General features: G+C 47.7%; 1 protein-coding gene across 1 annotated transcript; it reads right to left on the reverse strand.

The window, feature by feature from the left end:
- Positions 1–941: 941 nt before the first annotated feature.
- On the reverse strand, positions 942–22399 carry NIPAL4 (NIPA like domain containing 4). The gene is given in 10 exon segments (XM_033181563.1): positions 942–3338; positions 4166–4326; positions 7150–7240; positions 8806–8862; positions 12970–13209; positions 15903–15984; positions 15986–16060; positions 16062–16229; positions 21787–21868; positions 22119–22399. Coding segments are annotated over 10 exon segments (1866 nt in total). The 3' UTR covers positions 942–2709.
- Between the last annotated feature and the right edge of the window lie 1437 nt (positions 22400–23836).

The following is a 23836-nucleotide window of genomic DNA, read 5'->3' on the forward strand; positions in this document are numbered from 1 at the left end:
TATGTGCTGAGACATTGCTGACTATATTAGTTTACAGTTGCTTTGCTTAACATGCAGCGTTCTATTGGGATCTCCCTTGCATTGAGTGCTGGTCCTAGGAGAGTTTGGGCAAGGAAGGACTGTGATATTGTTCCTTCAATCTTGTTGTTTTTTAGTGCCTATGATGTACTAGGGACTGAGGATAAGCAGTAAATCAATGCCACCTCTCATGAAGCTTGTATCCAGATGGGGAAAGAGCACAGATCACAAGAAAATAAATGAATAAAGTAGTGGCAGATTATGCACCAGGCACAGTGGTTCAGGCCTAAAATCTCATCATTTTGGGAGGCCAAGGTGGGAAGATCACTTTAGGAAAGGAGTTTTGAGACCAGCCTGGGTAACACAGCAAGGCCTCGTCTTTACCAAATCTGAGCCTGGGAGTTTGAAGCTGCAGTGAGCTATGATCACACCACTGCACTCCAGCCTGGGGGACACAGCCAGACCCTGTCTCAAAACACAAAAAACAAAACAAATTATACAATTGGGAGCAAGGTTAGTCTTGGAGAGATGCATGACGCCTGGTGGTTGAACCAGATATCGGCTTTGCTCTTCCTGGCTGTGTGACCTTGGGCAATGATTTAACCTCTTTGAGTTCCTTTCCTCATCTATAAATGGGAATAAAAACATATCCAACTTGAGGATTTGTGAGGAATTAAAGAGAGAATTCACAGGAAGCACCTACTATGCCTGGTAAGGGCTCAGGTGTTAACTAGGGATGAGTTGTCTTCAACTGACTCCATTTCAAAAACTATCTTTCCCACTCTACCAAAGGTGTTAACTATCAAAGACACGGTAGGGGCTTTATTGGCAGTCACATTCGTTCAGAGATTGGAGACTGTCCTTCCAGCACTGGAAAAAACAGTTTAATCACTCCATGCTCAAGGAAGGTCAAGACACAAGTATCAAATAAATATAATCTGAAATCTTTATTCTTGATCCTGCAGACCACACTCTAAGGGCCCTCAGTTTACTGCCATTCTCAAGATCCAAGTTGTTGCATTGCTTTTAATTACAGACGGAAATCCACATTCATCAAAAACTGGGGATTTGAGGCTGAAGAGTGAGGAGCCAGTCTGCTGGTCAGCCAAACCTTGGAGCTCCAAGGCCAGCAGGAATTTACCTGGGCTTGGCCCACTTAGGGCACAGGATAGAAACACAGAGTGCAGGTAGAGTCACACCGGGGAGGCCCTGCATCAACCTTGGGGCTGAGGATCAAAGTCTTCCCTCTTTCCAGATATACCAGCCCACTAATTTCCCTTTCTAATGGTTCTTCTCCAACCCCCGCACTCTTGCGGCTAGAAAAGAGATGGGAAGGGAAGGAATAGTAATTATCTCTCTCTCCAGCTGCTCTGGTTTTTTGTATGCCTCTGGCCAAATGTGAAGGGACCAAAGGTACTCCCCATAGCAGGTGGTGTTGGAACAGTCAGGGCACGCTACTTCCCAGTGTGACAGCTCATCAGTGGAGTGGGGGACTCGGTGGCAATCTGGCCAGCAGCTAGAATGCATCCCATGCCAAGTCTGCACCTCCACTTGGCCATTGAGATTCACAGCTGATCCCACTGTCCAAGCCTTTAAGGCTGCAGCTCAGAAATTACCCCTGAGTTCTTTTCTTCTGAGTTCCTGGATGAGCACCAGAGTCAACAAAAAAGTTAGCCCCTAGTATCCAGACAGCCTGGGACTGTCTTCTGCCACATCCCAACTTTGCTCCTCATCCTCTTCCCACCTCCCCAGATCATAAGTTGGTTGACTCCTTGAGGAATAGAAAAGTGCATTCTGCCAAATTCTAGCTTGGCAGCCAGGCCACTTTGAAGCAGTGAATTTACTGTTCCCTTTTCAGAGTAAGACAAAATGAAAACACTGGGTTTGGCCACCAGAGTTTGGCTGTGGTTCTATTATTGTTTTGTTTCCAGTTCTGCGATTACTGCCTTTATGTCTCAGTGACTGACTCCTTAGGATGTAAGTAGAGGGGGAAGGGGTGATGGTGGGATGGACTGGGTGGATACCGAGGTGCTGACTGCCAGGCTGGAGTGCTCGGGGAATGAGCTGGTTGACATTTTTCCCTGAGACATCAAGTGGCTTTCACAGTAAGAAGGTCAGCTGAGGTCTTGCTTCTGCCTCCAAAGAGGAAGTGACAGGAGCAACAGGATATTTTACACTGGTCGTGTCCCTGTCAGCTCTAGATAGGGAGGCATGGCCAATAGCCCTTTGGGCCTCTGGGAGCCACCTCTATGTCATCCTTGGGCTAAACAACAACAACAACAACAACGGAGATTCCGTCTCAGGAGGAGAATTGGTGTAAAGGAACTCCCAATGACCAATATCTCAGTGAACTCCTTGGACTGTGCTACATTCAATGGGTCAGATTCCACCTTCTTCCCAATGGCATAGAGATGGCACCGAAAGAATGAAGGAGAAGGGAGGTCCAGGGGACCTGCAGGCACTGATGTAAACTTGGGTATTTGGTCACTGAGTCTGTTTCCAGGAAGTTCTGCCACCATTGCTATTTGGGTAGAGATGTTTCTCCTGGAAACAGTGATGAGGTATAAATGAACTTCTCAAGAAAAGAGAGCCCATTGGTAACAGTTGCACTGGAAAATAACCAGGTGGTTTTGAAATTGGGAGGTCAGGCTGTACCACTGGGCTCATCCTCTCACTCACATATTCCAAGCTTCAAGAATGGATTATAAATACTTTGGGTTTCTCTTCTGGCGATGAGGTGCTGGCGAGTTCTATATTGTCCACAAGGACGTTCTTGTCTTCCAGTCTAATGATAGTGGGTTCTGGAGCGGGAGAAGGGGGTGGGTTTTTGTGCATGTGGGGCAAGCTGGAGCAGCTGATGTCCAGATCTTTGAAAGCATGCAGCATGAACACGCCCAGGATGATGGTGACAAAGCCCGAGAGGGTGCCCGCAATGTCCACAGCAGACATGCTGTACCACTCCTTGAAGAGGATGATGGACGAGGTAACGACCACCGTGGTGAAGAACACGTAGTAGATGGGGAACACTAGGGAGGTGTTGAAAATGTCCAGTGCCCTGTTGAGGAAGTTGACCTGAGTGCTGAGGGACAGTGCCAGGATGAGGGACAGGATGTAGGGGAGCGGGTGCCTGACAACTGGCAGCCCCTGGAAGAAGTTCTTGATGGTGATGCCCAGCCCCTTGACAGCAGCCACGGAGAAGGCCCCGATCACAGAGCAGATGATGATGTAGATGAGGATATTCCTTTTCCCGTAACGTGGGGCGATGACAAAGATGAGGATGAGGCATGACACCAGCAGAAGCACAGCAAACACGATGAACCCTTCAGGAGGAGAGGGAGAAGGATCACCCAGCTATGGAGGGTGCAGGCTGTGTCTAGGGCCCAGACTCATGGCAGTGGGAGGTAGCATTAAGATCATGGGCTCTAGAGTCAGACAAACACGGGTTCCAGTCCCAGCTTCATGACTTTCTAATAACTTGGTTAGGTTGTTAAACCCCCAAGAACTCAGTTTCCCCATTTGTAAAAGAGGACCAACAATAGGATCATCCTCATAAAGCTGTTTTGTGGGATTCAGTGAGATAATGTATATAAAGCATTCATAACAGTGCCTGGCACATAATAAACACTTATTAACGGTACCCATACATACCAGGCCTGGAAGCCTTTAAGCTAGCCTCCCTCGCTAACAAGTACCAGCCCATTAACATTTCTTCTTTAGCTTGCCTTCTCCTCTAGGTGGCAGCACCTGAGATGGTCAGAACCCAATCTGAATTTTGTTTGTTTGTTTGTTTGAGACTGAGTCTCCCTCTGTCGCCCAGGCTGGTGTACAGTGGCGCCATCTCGGTTCACTGCAAGCTCCGCCTCCCGGGTTCGTGCCATTCTCCTGCCTCAGCCTCTAAGTAGCTGGGACTACAGGCACCTGCCACCATGCCTGGCTAATTTTTTGTATTTTTAGTAGAGACACGGTTTCACTGTGTTAGCCAGGATGGTCTCAATCTCCGGACCTCGTGATCCGCCCACCTCGGCCTCCCAAAGTGCTGGGATTACAGGTGTGAGCCACCGCGCTCGGCCCAATCTGACCTTTTATGGGGCAGTGGGGGGCATTCAACCTCCAGTATTTTCCTGCTCTTTGGGGGCTTGGAGTCTACCTGTGTCTTTCATCTTGGAAGCCATCTCCATGATGGTGGTGACCTTCTCTTCCTCAGGGGCATGTATCACCATCACTGTGCTGCCGGCCACACAGATCACGCAGCCCAGCTTCCCCAGCAGGTTCAGACTCTCTCCCAGGAAATATGAGGAGAGGATGGCACTGCACATGGAAATGGGAGAAGGGGATTAGAGCCGATATGCGTGTCCCAGAGTCCCAAAGAAAAATTGGGCCTGAGCAAGCACTCCCAGAGAACAACAGATCAGAACTCACTACTCTCTCACGTGGAAGTTTTTCTTCCAAAAAAACTTATGTTACCATGGGCAAGTCATGTGACCACCCTAAGCCTCATTGTCCCCGTCTGCAAAATGGGGATGCTAATAATATCCATGGGGCGGGGGGGCATTGTTCTCAGGAACTAAATGAGATAACGCACAGAAAATGCACAGTATAGAGCTGGTACCAAAGAATAAACACAGCTGTCACATATGGAGGGCTCAGTATGTGCTGAACATTCTGAATGTATCTCATGTATTAACTCATTTAATCCTCACAACATCCCTAGCTGAGGCCAAGAGAGGTTAAGCAACTTGGCCAGGGTCACCAGGTTCTATGAGGCCAGGCCGGAATTCTAACCCAAGCAGTCTAATTCCAGAGTCGGGGGCTTAACTGCTATGCCACGTTGCCACTCAAGTAAACACTCATCAAATGTCTGGTAGTTTTAAAAATAATTGATACAAAATGTCTGTGCTTCCCACCACCCTCAGTTCTCCTGGAGGGGGGGCAAAAAAATGGTTTATATAGAAACTCATTTCTGGGAGTGTTAGAATATGTGCTGGAGGAATAGAAATGCAGGTGAATTTCTACCATTTTAGAGATTGAAGGTATTCCCAAACAGAAGAGTTGGAAGAACACTTCAAAATGCTCTTGTCACACTGCCTGCCCAATGGACACATCCTCTCTTAGCACTGCCAACAGATGGCTTTCAGCTTTGGCTTATAGACACCTCTGGTGGCAGAGAGCCCACCCCTTCACAAGCCAAATGAGGCTGTTGTAGATTTGCTCTAATCATTTACCAAAACTATGCCTCCTGGTAATTTCTATTTTTTGCTCCAGCTCTGCTCCTCTGGTCATCCATAACAAATCTATTATTTCTTTCATTTATATAAGCCAATATAAACAACCTCAGTGACAATCACAGGTACCGTATCTTAGGCATTTATTACCTACTATGTATGGTGCTAGGAACTTCCTGTCTACCTCACTAGCATCTCACAATTCTTTGCAAAGTGAAATATACTATCCAGTTGATAGATGAGAAGACTGAATCTCAAAGAAGGTAAAATGACTTGGCAAGTTTAAATGACTAGCAAGTAGTGGAACCAGGAATTCAGCTTGAGTCCTTTCTAATTATAAAGCTCATGGGTTTTCTTCTATGCCTCATTGAAGAGGATCCTTGTGACTTCCCTGAGTCTTCAATTTCTGGGCAAATTATCTCCAGTTCCTTGTCGCGCCGTGGTGACATGATTTCCATTCCCCTCACATCCTCGAGCCAAGCCAGCAGAGGCGAGAAAGGAAGGGAAAAAAATCACGGGCAAGCCTCATATGATCTCAGGGGCATGCTTCTGTCTCTTCACAAAGGTGGCATTAGTTTAGGGTAAAAACCTATTGGCTGTCTCGGGACACAATTAGCCTAAAAAATCCTGCTTCAAGTTGTCAGGAGAGAGGAGATTGATATCTAAGCTCTCTTGTCAGTCTTCCGTCTTTCCTCTGAAACTACCAAATACATTTTGGCCACAATGTCCCATTCAAGAGATTATTCATGCAGGCAGGGGTCACACACAAGGATTTCATGGCTCTCCCAGCTTCCCCGGAGTAGGAATTTGCAAACTAATCAGATATGCAATTATGGTATCACAGCTACATCAGCTGTGTTAGGCCAGTTATACAGCATGAGTCAGGCCAGTTGTACAGTATGAGTTCTATTTGGTTTTTGAGTGTGCAAATGTTGCAAAATTTTCATCAAGACAGTAAAACAAATGATGGGTACTGGGTGTGGTGTGCTAGGATTTACCAGCGTTCCAAGGTTAGGCCAAGGTTGGTCTCCTTCAGATGGGGCTCCAGGACCCCCACAGAGGAGCTGGCTCTGTGTTTGTAGCTCAGGGGGCAGTGGAAAGCACAGACATTTAGTGTCAATTATTTTTAAAACTATCAAACATTTGTTGAGTGTTTACTTGAGAGGCAATGAAGCCCACTGACTTTCGAATTAAGACTGCCTGGGTTAGAATCCTGCCTGACCTCTTAGAACCTGGTGACTTTGGCCAAGTTGCTTAACCTCTGTTGGGCTCAGCTAGGGATGCTGTGAGGATTAAATGAGTTAATACGCAGGATACATTCAGACTGTTCAGCACATACTAAGCTCTCACTATGTGACAGCCGTGGTTATTGTTTGGTACCAGCTCTGTACTATGCATTTTCTGTGCATTATCTCATTCAATCCTCAGAACAATGCCTCCAGTAGGTATTATTGGCATCCTCATTTTGCAGATGGGAAAAATGAGGCTTTGAGTGACTAAGTGGCTTACATGACTTGCCTATGGTAACAAAACTACTAAGTGGCAGAGCGAGGATTAGAACTAAGGCAGCGTTAATCCGGAGCACATGCTCTTAACTTGTATGCTGCATCTAATCGCGGCACCAAAATACTGGCATGCACCCTTCAGCCTGTTGATGGTGGAAGCCCTTCCAACTGGTTTGGGCTTGGCCTGCCTCTCTATTACCCAGTCAGTCAAGGGGATGCTGGGGCAAGTGGCAGCAAACATTCCCAGGGTCTATAGCTCTGAACAGCACACTGCCTCTTTCTGGAGGCTGAGACCAACCCAGGTCCCTGATTGCCAACTGGCAGTCGATCCCACTTGGCAATTCCAGGCCTCAACAAACTGAAAACGAAACAGAATAAGAGAGGGCTAGAGAGGGGACAATAACCTTATGAGGACACTCAGTGCTCCCAGAGGCGTGACGACTGTTGCAGGTGCAAATGCATAGGCTCCAAAGTTGGCAACTTCTCCAGCAGCCACTGGGAAATGAAGACAGAAAAGAGGCTAGCATGGTGCAGAAGCACCATCTCCGTTCCAGACGAATCATTCCGTGTGCAACCAGCTGGAGAATCCCAGACCAGCATTCCTTAAAATCCTGATCCGTACGCTCTCTCCCTGGAGAGTCTGATCAAACGTCAGTCCCAATCTATCCAGATCGGATCCTTCCATTTTGAAGATGGTGAAGCTAAGGCCCTGAGCCCAAGGTCACATGACATGCTTATGGGGTAGAAGCCCTCTTGTTCTTTAGGCCTCGTGGCTTCTAGTCCAGGCACAAATTTGTCTCAGGGACTGCCAGTATTTTGCACTAGATCTTTAATTTAAATTCTAGGAAGTGTTAATTATCAAAGGAAGAAACAGTTACAATTATTGATTCTCCAGGTACCAATTGGTCCGTGGACCCCTCTTTTCCAGGGGAATTGTGAAGAGTCTAGAACTACAAGCAGGTGATTAGAAAAATCTGACATTCCCGGCTGGGCGTGGTGGCTCACGCCTGTAATCTCAGTGCTTTTGGAGGCCAAGGCAGGCGGATGACCTGAGGTTGGGAGTTCGAGACCAGCCTGACCAACATGGAGAAACCCCCATCTCTACTAAAAAAAAAAAAAAAAAAAAAAAAAATTAGCCGGGCATGGTGGCGCATGCCTGTAATCCCAGCTACTTGAGAGGCTGAGGTAGGAGAATCACTTGAACCTGGAGGAGGAGGTTGTGGTGAGCTGAGATTGTGCCATTGCACTCCAGCCTGGGCAACAAAGGTGAAACTACATCTCAAAAAGAAAAGAAAAATCTGACATTCCCAAGGGGGCAAGTCTTTTCTCTCCATCCAAGTTTTCCAATTTGTAAACTCCTGAGTTAATATACAGGATAATACTTAGAAAGTTTAGCACATAGTAAGCCCTCAATATGTGATAGCTGTGGTTATTGGAAAAGTGTCTTTTCCATCTCTCTGCTGATAGAGAATGACCTGGATCTCCCCTTTAAAAGGAGATCGTCACTGGGATAGCTCTGGCTGAGATGGGGATCAAAACTTGATGTAGGGGGATTACAAATAGAAACCTGGTTAATTTTCCACCTAAAAGAGTCAGGGTTTGATAGCAGGAGAGGATGGGTGGAAAGTGGGGGAAATGTGGGAGTATGCAAATTTGGGCAAACTTTAAGTAACGGACCAGCTATGTTCTAAGTGGGCCAACACATTAACTGCCTGTGGACTGGGGGAAGTTGGCCTAGGAGTTCCAGCTTCTACCATGTAAAAGTCAAGAGTCCACTACCAACAGAGCTATAGAGCTATGTTTAAAGCTATAAAGAAAATACACCTTCCTTGTTGCCAGCTGTGTGCAAACCTCTCGGGGAGTAGACGCTTCATGGATGAAGACTGGCTTTGAGGGTAAGATATTCTCCCTGCAAAGGTTGTCAAGGTTTTCCCCTGGGAATCTGGGCCTCAGATGGACACTTGCCATACTAGAGACAAAAATGCCCCACCCACCCCTCCCTTTGTCTCTGGCCCTGCTATCAATAGGCCACTGTTACTAGTAGCAAACAACCCACTTACTGGTGAGAAATCCAGCCCACCACATTGTATCTTTCAGGTAGCCGAAGCCTCCGTCCACTGTGGAGGGAATGGACACAAAGTTAGGATGGAACTTGGCCACACTTTCTCAGGCACCTTTCCTAACTCTCTGCTCACTTCCCGGCCTCTAAGGGCTGCTCCTTGAGGCTTGGTTCTGGGCCTTCTCCTGGGTGGGTTCATTTGTTCCTAAAGTTTTAAATACCATCTATATCTGTTGCCTCTGTATGTGTAGCCTGGACCTTCCTTCTGAGTCCAGGTATATATCCAATTGCTTACTTCACATCTCCTCTTGGATTTCTCACAGGAATCTCAATCTCTGTCCTAAGTGGAGCTCTTGGTTTTAAATGTTCCCCACCCACCTGCCAAATGAAACACAGTAAGTGGCACTCTCATTTATCCGGTTGCTTAAGCCAGAAACCAGGGAACTGCTCTTTGACTCCTCTCTCTCCTTCTGCAACTGGTAACTCTGTCTCCAAAAAGCATCTCGCATGTGTCCACTCCACTGCTACCCGCTACACCAAGGCACTGTCATCCCTGCTCCAGGTTGAGGCAACAGCCTCCTTCATAGTTACTGTAGTTCCACTCTTGACCCTTTAATAACCTATTTTTCTTTTCATGTTAACCAGTGGTCTTTTAAGAATGCAAATCAGGGTCGAGCATGGTGGCTCACACCTGTAATCCCAGCACTTTGGGAGGCCAAGGCAGGCAGATCACAAGGTCAGGAGATCAAGACCATCCTGGCTAACACAGTGAAACCCCATCTCTACTAAAAATACAAAAAATTAGCCAGGTGTGGTGGCAGGCGCCTGTAGTCCCAGCTACTTGGGAGGCTGAGGCAGGAGAACGGCGTGAACTTGGGAGGCGTAGATTGCAGTGAGCCGAGATCGCCCCACTGCACTCTAGCATGGGTGACAGAGTGAGACTATGCCTCAAAAAAAAAAAAAAAAGAATGCAAATCAGATTATGTCACTCCTCAACTTATGGCTAACCAATGGCTTCTGAGTGCTCTCAAGATAAAGACCAGAATCCTTAACAAGACCATGCATAGTCTTGGCTCTACTCACCTGTCCAAGCACATCTCCTGCCACTCTTCTCCTCTCTCTTAGTTCTCCAAAAACGATGAGCTCTTTTCCACCTCGAGGCCTTTGCACACGCTTTCCCTGTATCCAGAATACTCTTCCTACTAATATTTGCCTAAACTTACACTCACTCTACAGGTTGCTGTGTGACTGTTGCTTCCCCTACGATGCCATCCCTGACTCCCTGATTTCTATTATTTCCTGTTGGAGTTCCCTGTCTCCCTGCCTCCCTCCATCCTTTCCTTCCTTCCTTTCTTCTTTCCTTTCTCTCTCTCTTCCTTCCCTCCCTCCCTCCTCCCTCCTTTCTTCCTTACGTTTTTCCTTCCCTCCCTCCCCCACTACAGGGTCTCGCTTGGTCGCCCAGGCTGGAGTATGCAGTGGCACGATCATAACTAAATGAAGCCTCAGACTCCTGGGCTCAAGGGATCCTCCCACCTCAGCCTCCTGAGTAGCTGGGACTACAGTCATATGCCACCATGCCTGGCTAATTTAAAAAATTTTTCTGTACAGATGGGGTCACGCTATGTTGCCCAGACTGGTCTCAAACTCTTGGACTCAAATGATCCTGACACCTCAGCCTCCCAAAGTGCTGGGATTACAGGTGTGAGTGACTGCACCCAGCTGGGGTTCTCTTACTGCGCAGCTCTTCTCTTTCATGGCATTGTTGTTTATAATTTTAGTTGATCTTCTTATTTTATGACATTTCACCCAGTAAAATGGAAGCTCTGCAAAGCCAGGAACTGTGTCTGCTTTGTTCAGGACCTGGCACATAGTCAATACTCAATAACATTAGCAACAACGATGACGATAATGATGGATGATGATAGATGGGTTTAAGGCAGTTTCGTACAAATCCAAAAATCTTATGTTGCTTTTTGGGAATGCCCACTTTTCTAAGGAAAAGGTTTCTTGTTTCCATCGGGTTCCTAAAAAGGTCAGAATTTCCTGTAAATGTTAAGAACTCTGAGAGCATTCTACTCTAAGGGTTGAAATCACCGAAGATACTGAAATAGCAGATTGGAGAAAAAAAACCTATTTCAGGGAAGCTGTCATTCTGAATGGTCGATAATACCTTCTCTGAGCACAAGCAGAAATTTCCCTGGCACTCTGGGAGTTCTCTGGCCTTTCGAACACTTGTCTAGAAGTGAAGGGTGGAATAGCAAAGGCCATTGTTCCCGGCTTCATCCCTGCACCTTATAGCTGTTCATTTTGCAGCCAGCCCACATGGGCTCTAGACCTATACGTCTAACTGTGGAACCTCCCACTGAGACAACAGTAATACCAGTACTAGTGCTAGTGTTTGCACTAGTACCTCTAACTGTGGGACCTCTGACTGAGACAACAGTAATACCAGTACTAGTGCTAGTGTTTGCACTAGTACCTCTAACTGTGGGGACCTCTGACTGAGACAACAGTAATGCCAATCCTAGTGCTACTCTGTGCTAGGTATGACTCTAACTATGTTGCGTTTTCTTATAACCCTTCAGGCTGGTACTATTCTTATCTCCATTTTATAGATGAGGAAACTGAGGCATAGAAATGGATACTTTTCTAGCCCAGAATTGAATCACCAGGAATTGAGGAGCCAGAATTAGAACTCTAATAGTCTGCTTCCAAAGTGCAATATCCCATAGAAACATTAAATTGAACATGTCCAAACCTGAATGCATCATCTTCCCATAAACCTGTTCCTCCTTCGACGCTCTTCATCTCAAGAAATAGCACCTTCATCTCCCCAGTTACTCAAGTCAAAAGCATGAGTCATCCTTGACTCCTTCCTCCACCCCCCCTTGCTTGAAGCCAACCTGTATCAAAGCTGGTAAGCTCTACCTTCAAAAACTAGCTCTGGAATCCGCCACTTGTCTCCATTCCCATTGCCATCTTCCGGGCCCAAGTTCTGTCCTTTCGCTCACCTACTTGGTCTCCCAGGCTCCAGGCTTGTCCCCTAATCCGTTCTTCACCCAGCAACCGGGGATCTTTTCAAATTGCAAATTAGTCTGTGTCACTCCCCTGCCTAAAACCTTTCAGTCACCTAACAATTGCACTTAGGCTCTGTGCTTCCGTTTACAAGACCCTTCATGAGCTGGCCCTTCGCTCACCATGCACCCCTCCTGCTCCTGCCATCCTGAATGACTTTCGATGTCTAATATCACTCAAGCTCTCTCACCTCTCAGCCTTTGCACATGTTATCCCTTCTGCCTGGAACACTGTCTCCCTCTTTCCCCTTTTACCTTGCTGTCTCCTCATCATCTAGGTCTCAGTTTAGAGATCATCTCTTCTAGAAAAACCTCCCCTAATCTCCTGAGTCTGGGCTTTACACACCCCTCCAAAATATTCCCCCATAGCAGGCTGTGTTTTCCCCATGATGGTACTTAACACATGATAAAACAACTGCCTACTGACTCATCTGTCTCTTCCACTTGACTGAGGATTCCATGAAGACACTGAATCCCCATGTCTGGCATTGTCCCTGGCATACAGCAGGCATGCGATAAATGGTGATTAAATGAACGAGTCCTTCTGTACAGGATTCCTTTTCTTAAGCACTGTTTCACAGAAAAACATCTTATTTCCCAAACAAGCAAATCCCTTGGGGTCAGAGACCTCACTATTTTCTGGCAGCCCAGTAGGGAGCTCAATTGGATGGCAAGTGAGGGCACACCAGTGTCTGACATTGCTGTCAGCAGAGGTAGCTATTTCCATTTTGCAGAGAAGCTGTGACTTGCCTGTGATGACGTTGGTAGGAAGTAAGACCAAGACCAGACCCGTAGTATCTGACTCTTGGTCCTGAGACTTGTCCCTTCCCTCCTCTAATAAACACACCATGAAGGTCTCAGGAAATTGGATTCTAAAGGAAGTCCTCCTGCTGGCTCTCTAAACTGAGACCTCCTTTTGGAGACCTTCCTTTTTAACCCTAAACCCTAATCCTGTTGGCAGGTGGGATTCCAGACAGGGTTGACAATGAGCCTTTTGTATCTCGCTGAGGCCATCCTCTTAGACTGCAGCCCTGGCCCCTGTGAGGGTTCAGCTGCCCTGTGCCCCATCCTCTCCTGGCCCAGGAACCTACCAGCTCTAGTGGCTCCTGTGACCACGAGTCGCAGGAGGCCTTTCTTCTTAAGGATGATGCTGCTGCCGATGAGGAAGCTGGACAGGAAGGCCAGGCCTAGGCCGATGTAGAAGCCATAGTTCTGCCTGATCCTTTCCTGCCAGCTGTGAAAGGTGGCATTGCTGGGCACCTCAGGGCTGAGGTCACTGACAATCTGGCACAGGACTTCTTGGGAGGAGCAGTAGAGGTGGAGCAGGGAACCTGGATGGGAAGACCATGGTGAGAGAGTCACACTGGGGACTTTTGCACACTTTTAAAATATTGGAATTGGCCACTGTTTCAAATCCTGTGCTTCTGCTACTGCAGCGCTATACGCATATACTGTGCCTCCATCCAAAAATAATAATGTTCAGTGAGTGCTCACTCTAGCTAGGGGCTTTCTTTGCATGACCAGAACAAATTTGTACCACCACGTGCCAGATACAAACATGGGCAAAGGGGCAGACCCTCAGTCAGAAGAAGTACATTAGTTCAATGAAACGGCAAAGAATAGCCAGTAATTCTCCAGTGCCACCACTCACATGGTCCTCTGCTCTGGGCTTTTCCAGGAGGGTCACTAGTGACCACTTGAAAACAGGCATGACAATCATTTCTAGGCTTTTAGTTGAAGAAACCAAAGCTCTGATAAGTTTAGTAACCTGCCCAAAGCCAAAACATGGGTACTAAGTAGTGAAGCCAGTGTCAGATTCTAAGCTTATCTGATGCCAAAGCCCATGCTCTTAACCACCACACACCTCAATAAAGCAGGTAGCATCTGGCCTCCTAAGAGGCTTTTTGTTTGTTTTTGTTTTTTGGGTAGAGATGGGGGGGTCTCGCTGTGTTGCCCAGGGTGGTCTTGACCTCCTAGCCTCAAGCTATCCTCCTGCCTTAGCCTCCCAAAGCACTGGGATCACAGACGTGAGCCACCGTGCCTGGCCCTAAGAGGCATTGACATTTAAAAATTGGGAGATTTTCCATGAAAATTCAGGTGTGAGGCTACGGTGAAAAATCAGGCCTGCTCACCATATTACGCCCTCTTCTAAGGCAACCACTGGCTGCAGCTGGGCAGTGTTGCCCCTAAAACAGGACATACTTTCTGCAGTTCCCCAAGAGTCTTATCTGGCTCCTTTCAGTAATTTCTGGCATTTGCTTGGCCTTTGTAGGCATCTGAGTTTGTGACCTCTGGAGGTAGCCTTTTTCAAGCTGTGTGTCACCAAGGCCCAGGTCCCTATGCCAAGGATGTAAGCCTTAACCAACTATCCCTCCCACCAACCTACAACTCCCAGCCAGTGCCTGGAAGGGACCCCAGGTCCATGGTCAAGCAGCTCTGGCTCTGGCACATCTGCAGTGCAGAGTGGCATCTTGGTGGAACAGACTAAGGGCAATGTTGACCTTTCTTCCATGACACAGACCCATGAATAACAGAGCTTGAAGAGCCCTTAGAAAGCAGCCTAAATTCTTATTTTCAGCTGGGGAAACTAAGAAGGGGAAGGGCTTGCTGAGGTCACCCCAACATCTGGTGAAAGATCTGGATCCGGCACCCACTAGGGCACATTCATGTGTCTTTTGCAGTGTGAGATCTCTCTTTCCAAAACCCGTGTCACAATCAAGGGAAGATGAGACAAGAGGCATCTCAGTCCCTAATCAGACTTGTTCTGTGCTGCTCATTCCTGTTTCTCCAGCTCAGCCTTCCTTGCCTAAGAGCTGAATCTGGGGAGTTCCCTGGGCCCAGGAAATGAGCCAGAGCCTGGGATGACACGGGTTAGGGGAGGTGACTCCTGAGAGGAAGACCAAACTCATCCCCACGCCCTTCCCCTGCTCCCTGAAGGTACACCTCTAGCAGGTGGAGCCAAAGAACCCTCTGTGGATGGACTTGGCTATCACAGTAAAGCCTGCAGCACCCAAGGGCTCAGCACCCTCCATTGAGTCAAATTCTCCCACTGCAGTGAAAAGTAAAAGACAGAGGGCTGATGGCCAAAGTAATCCAATTCTGAGCATAGGCCAGATGATTCCTGTCATCCCTTCCGGAATATGCTAGGACTGGGGAACACATTCTGGCCCAGAGAAAAGGTGAGGCTGAAAATGGCCTGCCTTATTCAGGAAACCAAAGTCAGACACCTAACAGGCTGGCTTTGAAAGCTTCACTGTAGAAGGGAAGAGGTTAGAGAAACAGGGATATCTCACAGTCTGCAGTTCCAAGACAAGGTAGGAAAGTGGAGCCACACCAAGGAAGGAGTCGAGGTTTTACTGTCCACTAGCCCTGGATCTATATTCCATTTCCTTACTGTATTACCTTGAGCAAATTATTAACTGTTCAGAGCCTCAGTTTCTGGATCTTTAGAATGGGGATAGCAAGATAGTAAAATAATAATACCTACCTACCTTCTAGAGGATTCAGTGAGATAATGCAGGTAAAGGGCCTAGTCCACTACCTGCTTTATGATCAGAACGCAATAGGAAGCCAACGGGCTTTCTTTACCCCTTCCTGTAGTTCTTTCTCTTTCTTTTCCAAAGACAAGACCATCCTGCGGAGTCCTCCCATTGACCCAAAGAGAAAGCCCAACTGCGCAGGTACTAAAACCTGAAGCAACTATACATTAAAAGCACAGAATCCCCTACCCCACCTCTCAGAGTGTCTGCTGTCGACAAAATGCCTGCCCCAACTAACCCCCCATCTCAACCCAGGGACATCCTTTCCTTCCCTGCCTCCTCTCAGCCACCCCAGCTGCGAAGATGAAAGTGAAGTCTCAGCCAGAACCCTGATCTTCAAAGCTGGGTGGGAGCCACCTCGTGCTGGCCCTCCCCCTCCCCAGCTTTGGCCCCCTTGGGAGGAGAGGATGCGAGGGAGAGGGGTGGCAACGAGGGGAGGGCGCGAAGCGCGGAGCCCGCCTGGTCCCCAGCCCTGCCGTACGCACCGTTCTCGCAGCTGGCGTTGCTGACCCGCAGCTCCATGGGGCCCAGGGCACATGAACCGACGCGCGGGCGGACGGCGCCCGGCGCCCGGGCTCCCCAGCTCCGGAGCAGGTGGCCGCGACTTGTCTCCCGCTTGGGTCGCGAGCGAGAAGCCGCCGGGGGTCCGCACCCAGGGGTGAGGAGAGTGACGCCTCCCAGAAGGGGAGGGTCCCCGGGGAGGAGTCACCCGGCGTCTTGAGCAACTCCCGGGGGAAGGGGGCCCAGGGCTCGGGCCGCCCGCAGGGAGGCGCCTGCCTTCCCGGGGTGAGGACGCTGCCAGGCTCCCAGCTCTGGAGTCATCGCCCCGTGCCAGGGGCAAGAGGTGAAGGGGCGGGTTCCCCGCACCGCCCGTCCGATGCCTGAACCGGTGCCCAGCTCCATCCCCAGTGAAAGAGTACAGAGGCCCTGGATGGCTGGAGAAGGGGCAACTTTCCTGCCGAGGTGGAAGTGGCAACGTAGGGGTTGGAAGTGGGTACTGCTGCCAATTGGGAACCTGGGTTCCTTCTTTTCCTTCCTTCTGGCCCTGCCACCCTCCCCCTCTCCCTCCTCCCCTCCACCTTTCCTCCCTTCCTCCCATTCCAGCCTCCTACCCTTCCTCCCTTCCTTCTGCCCTCGACCTCCTTTCCTTGCCTTACCCATTCACTGATTCAACCTAGGTCTGATCTGTGCTGGTAGGTAACAGGTACATAGTGAGTGTCTAATAAATGCCTAATATATATTTATGTCTAATGAATAGATAATAGGAGCTTGGTAAATTAAATGAAAGAAGGAAATGAAGTGATTGGAGACCAAAATGAGTCAGACTATTCCCTGTCCCCCAAGTACCTTATATTTTAATGGGGGAAACAAAGTGTGATCATCTCTTAGAGACCAATGTTTTTGAAATTGCCACTTTAAAATTATTTACATACACACACATACACACATTGTGATGGAAAGCATATTTGTTACTATGGGTAAGAGTAAAAAGCAAGTTAGAAAAACACTGACCTGGACCATAAAAACACTTATGTAGAGTTTGCTATAGGCCAGAGTTCTAAGTGCTGAAAAATTCCAGTTCATTTAATCTTCATGACTGCCTAATAATGTACAGACTTTTATTATTTACCAAAAGGAAACTGAGGCACAAAGTGCTCAGGTAACTTGCCGGGGATCTCAGCTAGGAAGTGGAAAAGCCAGGATTAAACTCATGCTGTCAGTGGCCACTTAAGCTGCCTGGCATTTTACACTGAAAGAAACTGCTCCTGGGCAGTGAGGGTGTGGGGCTACTAAGAAAGCAGTGATTGGTTCTGCCAGTGGTGGCCACCGGCTTCCTGGAGGAGGCAGCTTTTAAGAACTGTCATGTATAGAGTCGTCAGCATGGGCCAGACACTGTGCTAACCCCTTTCCAGGCACTGTCTCATCGAAGCCTCCTAGGAGACAGATATCCTTACTCTTTCCATGCTATGGATGAGAGGAAACTATTATTATCTTTTTTTTTTTGAGACGGAGTCTTGCTCTGTTGCCCAGGCTGGAGTGCAGCGGCTGGATCTCAGCTCACTGCAAGCTCCGCCTCCCGGTTTTACGCCATTCTCCTGCCTCAGCCTCCCGAGTAGCTGGGACTACAGGAAACTGTTATTTTTAAAAATTTTATCATGAGGTAATTTTAGACTTATAGAAGAGTTACGAAAATAGTATAGAGAGTTTGCATATACTTGTCACCACTTCCCTTAATGTTAACATCTTGAACAGGAATAGAAAATACTATACTTTAAATACTCCAAGACACTTGCTCCCAAGGTTGCACAGTTAGTGAATGAGGGTGCCAGGTATAAACAGAGCTGCTCTGACCCCCAACCCTGTCCTCCTAGCTACTACCCTCCACTGTCTACTTGCGGACTTCTAGCTGGGCCTCCAAGGATGGGTTCTTCCAGCATGGGGCTTCCCCTAACTTGCTGGATGACTTTGAACAAGTTGCTTACTCTGCATAAGGATCAATTTCTTTGTCAAATGCAACAGCCCCTTCTCCAAGGGGTCGGGATAGGGTTGGGGAGAGGAGAGGTTAAAAGAGAAAGGGAAATGTGAGACACAGCGAATGTAACAGGCCACGTTTGCTCATTTTACTTGCCACATAATTTCACAAGGCCTTGATTCTGTAACGATGTGCACCTCTCTGGAAAAATGCTTTGAAAACAAAACGGGATAGAGCACAAGGCCCCCACATCTCTTGGCTGAGACACTGTATTTCTTCAAAGATAAATGACCCTAGACCTTGCCTATTCCTACACATAGGATAATGTTTGACAAGGTTAGTGACTATGCCTCTGTCATCTATAACCAGATATACTCTTGCACCCAGTCTTTCATGTGGTTCGGCTTTACTGTAACTTCTGAGCAAGTTTGATGTAATGTTTGAGCACACACTGCACTTCCGCTACCTGTATATCAGCCATGAGCTAAAACACTGTTTCAGAACCGTGGGGCAAGACCTCTCTGAAAGACTCCACCCAGACTTTTGTCTTCAGTCTTTAGTCCTCAGTAAGACTTATTTTTTTTTTTTTTTTTTTTGAGACAGAGTCTTGCTCTGTCACCCTGGCTGGCGTGCAGTGGCTTGATCTCCGCTCACTGCATCATCCGCCTCCCATGTTCAAGAGATTCTCCCACCTCAGCTTCCGGAGTAGCTGGGATGACAGGCACCCACCATCACACCAAGCTAATTTTTGTATTTTTAGTAGAGACAGGGTTTCACCATGTTAGCGAGGCTGATCTTGAACTCCTGACCTCAGATGATCCACCCACCTCGGCCTCCCAAAGTGCTGGGATTACAGGCCCTCAGTAAGACTTCTGAATAAAACTAACTTAAAATTTAATTCCTTAAAAGCTTGATTTTCTTTTCTTTAGTTGACGGAAGTCATAGCCGTTGCCAACGAATATATCTAAGTCTGCGGGTGAGTGCGCCCAGGCCCGCCTGTAACTTTGGAGGTGTGTGGTACCACCATTCAAGTAGAGGTGAACACCTCCAAGACTGTATGAATTTGAACACAGAGCAGCAAGACACTGGATGATTGGCCCTATTCAGAAGTGATACTTCATGGTGAAAAGATATATGCATCCATGCTACCTGCAAGGGAGAATGTGACAATAGAATTCAACTTCTCTTTCTCTTCCCTAAGCATTTCTGCTGTTCAGCTCCTCCTTGTGCTATAAAACAGTCAGCACTGAACCCGGCGTGGTACAGCCCTCAAACCCTCACTGCATTCACACTTGATTGCTTTTGTTCCAAGGACATAAGGTGAGACGTGTGGAGTATTTCCCTCTGGTCCTATCCTATCTTTTTTCTTCCTTGCTTTATTGAAGTATGACTGACAAATGAAAAATATATGTATTTAAGATGTACAATGTAATGATTTGATATAGGTGTATGTCGTGAAATGATACGGCAATTAAGCTAATTAATACATCGATCACCTCCCTTAGTTATATTGTGCGTATGTGCGCGTACATGTGTGTATGTTGAGAACACTTTAAATAGTGGCGTCTCTTGGTGGCCTGACTCTTTAAATCACAAGACAGGATGTTTCGGATTGTAGTTGCCAGAACTGAGCCCAGATCCTGAAAGACAGATGCACATATATGTTCTTTAATACATTTATTTTTGTGTGTGTTTGTGATTTGTGGAACCTCTAAATTTTAGGGTCAGGGCAGGGGCCTCCTCGTCAGGGGTTAAGCGCAATATTGAGCTTATCCTGTGTTTCGAGACGGGCTTTTTCAGAGTCAGGGGAATCTCATGTTTTAGGGCGGTGGCACGAGGTGAAGGAGGCTAGGATCCACTGCAGGGACTTCCACACCCTCACTGGGCCTCAGGCTCCCCATCTGTTCTAGAAGGGGGCTGGGCCTCAACAGGGCTGGCATCAGAGCATCTCGCCAATACAGACATAAAGGGCCCCATTGAATTGCAGGCTCCTCGGCTGCTGTCCTGACAAAGCCCTTTTCTCCTCGAGCCACAATGGCCCTGTCAGGCAGGTAGCAGGGCCTGCAGCATTGTCTCCCCAGAAAAGAACAACAGGGTTCACTGTCTGTTCCAGGCTCAGTCTCGCTGGGGAGGGCGAGTGGCTTAAGAAGGGTCTAACCAGCTAGGGACAGATGGGTTCTGCCCTTAGCCAGCCAGCGACTGGTGACCCAGCCACAGCTCTTTTGGTCAGTTATTGCGGCATGAGTAGGAAAACAAAATCACCAAAACCGAAGTTTTTAAAAACTTGCTTTTCCAAGTACATGTCCAGAGATTTTAGGTTATAGAACTGTGCCATCCAATGTGGTAGCTACCAGCTGCATGTGGCTTTTGAGAACTCGGTTAGCCACTAATCTGAATCGTGATGTGCTGTAAGTAGAAAACAGGCTCGCTTAGCATTTTGGACCAGATTGTTCTCTGTGGCGGGGGCTGTCCTGTGCTCGTAGAATGTTTAGCAGCACCCCTGGCCTTTACCCTCCAGATGCCAGCAATGCATACACCCCTGCACCCCGACGCCCACCCCAGTTTTGACAGCCCCAAACACCCCCAGACAATTGCCAAAATCACGCTGGATTGAGAACCACTCAGATTTCAAAAACTTAGTAAGAAGAAAAAAGGAAAATCTCATTAATGATTTTTAAATATTGATTACATGTTGAAATGATAATATTTTGGATTATTGGGCTAAGTAAAAACATTATTAAATTATTTTTCCTATTCTTTTCACTCTTTATAAAGTGGCTACTAAACTATTTAAAATTACACATGTGGCTCATGTTAAGTTTCTATTGGACAGTGCTGTTAATAGAAGAAACTGGACAGACGTGTTGGCTCATGCCTTTAATTCCGACACTTTGGGAGGCCGAGGTGGGCAGATCACGAGGTCAGGAGTTGGAGACCAGTCTGGCCAACATAGTGAAACCCTGTCTCTACTGAAAATACAAAAAATTAGCCGGGTGTGGTGGTGTGTGCCTGTAATCCCAGTTACTTGGGAGGCTGAGGCAAGGGAATCGCATAAACTCGGGAAGCGGAGGTTACAGAGAGCCAAGATCGCACCTTTGCACCCCAGCCAGGTAAGAGTGCAAGACTCTGTCTCAAAAAAAAAAAAAGAAGAAGAAGAAACTGAGTGCCAGAGAGGGAAAGTGACCAGTGGAGGGTCACAGAGCAACAGAGAGGCAGTCAGGGCCCCAATCAGTTTTTCAGACTGGCACCTGTAGGGTAAATGCACCTGGTAGCAATAACTTAAGCATATGCTTACAATGACCTTGTATGACAGACACACCTGAATATGTGTTCCAAGCTCTGGAATCCGGGAGTGGCCAACCTGGAGACTTGTTCCTTGTCTGTGAGGAACATCTGAGCCCCTGGTCTGTCCCATGGAATATGGGCTGTACAGAAGATTGAAGCCCTGACTTTTGAGGTGGATGAAGGTTGCCAGGTGGAGGTCATTAAGGGGAGGATGTTAAGTGAAGATGGAATATAAACTGCATGCGGTTTGCAAGTGGTTGTGGTTTTCCTGCCAGCCCTTCACCCCTGGGTTATCTTGTCCAGCCCACTGCGGCTGGACTGGACTATAGGTAAGGAGCATATCGTGTCCAGCCTGTCACCAGTGGACCTTTTCTGTAGGTAAGGATGATATTGTGTCCTTATCCGTCCTAGCCTGTCGTCAGTGGGCGGGTTTTCCTGTCCAGCTCGCCACCACTGGACTTGCTTCCCCGTATGTAAGCCGCCAATCAAACCCCAACTCTCACTTGCTGGCTCTGGGTCTCTTCTTCAGCCTCGTGAACCTGGTACCTTCCCTATCGAGGTTATAGGAGTTCAGCACAATAGCACCCCAGACCAAGTCTGCATCTCCATACAGCTTCACAATGGAAAGAAAATCCAAAAATCAGTGTGTTGCGTCTTTCCAGTGTGCTACGGTCAAAGCGCACTACAGCAGGACTAGAGAGGACAGACATTACGTCTGTGGCCCACATTATGTTTAACCTTCATTTAATCTTTGCAGCAACCCTGGTAAGAGACTCTGTTATTAAGCCTTTTGTCCAGATGAGGAAACTGAAGTCCTGTGAGGACTCTCAGCCTGCAAGTTGAGAAACTAAGCATCAAACCCAAATACTCCTTTCAATACTACACATACTGCCATGCAGTCCTAGGTCTAGTGAGACCTGGATAGGCCACCTCTTCTCCTTACATCCTACCTGGGTAAGAGGACTGCGCAAGATATAGTCTGAAGTCCTTCCCAGCCCTGCCGAGCTGGTCTTCTGGGCAGGGTGGGGAAAGACAGATGGTTATCATCTCCTTCAGGCTGATGGGGAGTCGTGGAATCTGGATGGTCAGCATGTAGAGGCTGGCCCACCCCTTTTCAGGTGTGTCCCTGGGATGGCTGCTGTCCTCATAAACAGCTTTGCTGACATCAGAAATAAGGCTTGGAATGGACACATGTACTTGCTCTGCTTCTAAGAAGAGCACCATGCCCAACGATGGGGTCCACTGGCATCAATAATGATTACTAACACAACATTCTACTGAGTTCTGTGTGCTAAGCACTTAGCAGACATTACCTCATGTGCTCTTACAATTCTTTACTCTGGCACCACTTTAAATCCCATCTTACAGACGAAGGAACTGAGGCTCAGAGAGGTGAAGTGACTTTCATAAGGTCACACACAGTGACAGAGAATTTCAAGCTGGGAATGTGCATTCCCACAGCAGTTCCCTTAACTAAAGCACTGGTTTGATGAGGCCACTGGTTTGAGGATTAGTCCCCTTCCTGATCCTCCTCTGTATGGGAAGACCAGGGCCATCCAGACTCAACAGCGGGCAGCTATATAACCTTCTCATCAGCCCTTCTCCAGAGTCAGAGTTGAAGCAGCTCACCTAACCCAAACCTGCTGGTTTGAAATTGTGGGGAAACTGAGATACAGAAAGGGGGAAGGTCATGTCCAATGTCACTCAGCTACTTTGTGGTAGAATCAGTACTCGACTCAAAGTCACTGGAATCCAAATCCAGCACTTTTATCTCTCTCTTTGCTCCCTCCTTCCTTTCTTCCTTCCTTCCTTCCTTCCTTCCTTCCTTCCTTCCTTCCTTCCTTCCTTCCTTCCTTCCTTCTCTCTCTCTCTCTCTCTCTCTCTCTCTCTCCTCTCTCTCTCTCTCTCTCTCTGAGACAGGGTCTCACTCTATCACCCAGGCTGGAGTGCAGTGGCATGATCTCAGCTCACTGTAACCTCCAATCCCCACGCTCCAGCAATTCTCTCACCTCTGCCTCCAGAGTAGCTGGGATTACAGGCGTGTGCCACCATGCCCAGCTAATTTTTCTACTTTTAGTAGAGACAGGGTTACACCATGTTGGCCAGGCTGGTCTCAAATTCCTGACCTCAAGTGATCCACCTGCCTCGGCCTCCCAAAGTGCTAGGATTACAGGCGTGAGCCACTGCACTTGGCCTGTTTCTTTGCTTTCTTTCTTTCTAAGAAAGGACAGACTTTAGGACAAGTCATGAGTTAATAGTTTTTAGCTACTTTTTAAAGATGAGTCAAGGCACTGAGGTTTTCACGGGTATTATCCCATTTAATCCTCAAAACAAGCCTGGGAATTAGGGACTGCTATTATTCCCATTTTAGAGACGAGAAAATTGAGGCTCAGGGAGGTTGAGAAACTTGTCTTCTATTAAATAGTGGAGCCATAATGAAACCCAGCAGACTAATTCTAGAGCCAGTTTCTTCTCAGGCTGATCCAACGGCATCTGTGGAATTCTCCCATCAGAATATCTGCCTACAGGTGGAAGACTGTCAGATTACTGCAGAGGGCAGGGCTCAGGCCAATGCATGTATGTGGAAGTGCAGCATTGCTTGGCCTTGATGTGGGTGTGCAGAGAGCCTAATGCACTTAAAGTATGTATAAGAACTTCAGA

Source organism: Trachypithecus francoisi, unplaced genomic scaffold (genome assembly GCF_009764315.1).
Source record: "Trachypithecus francoisi isolate TF-2019V2 unplaced genomic scaffold, Tfra_2.0 Lachesis_group2, whole genome shotgun sequence".
NCBI lineage: Eukaryota > Metazoa > Chordata > Mammalia > Primates > Cercopithecidae > Trachypithecus > Trachypithecus francoisi.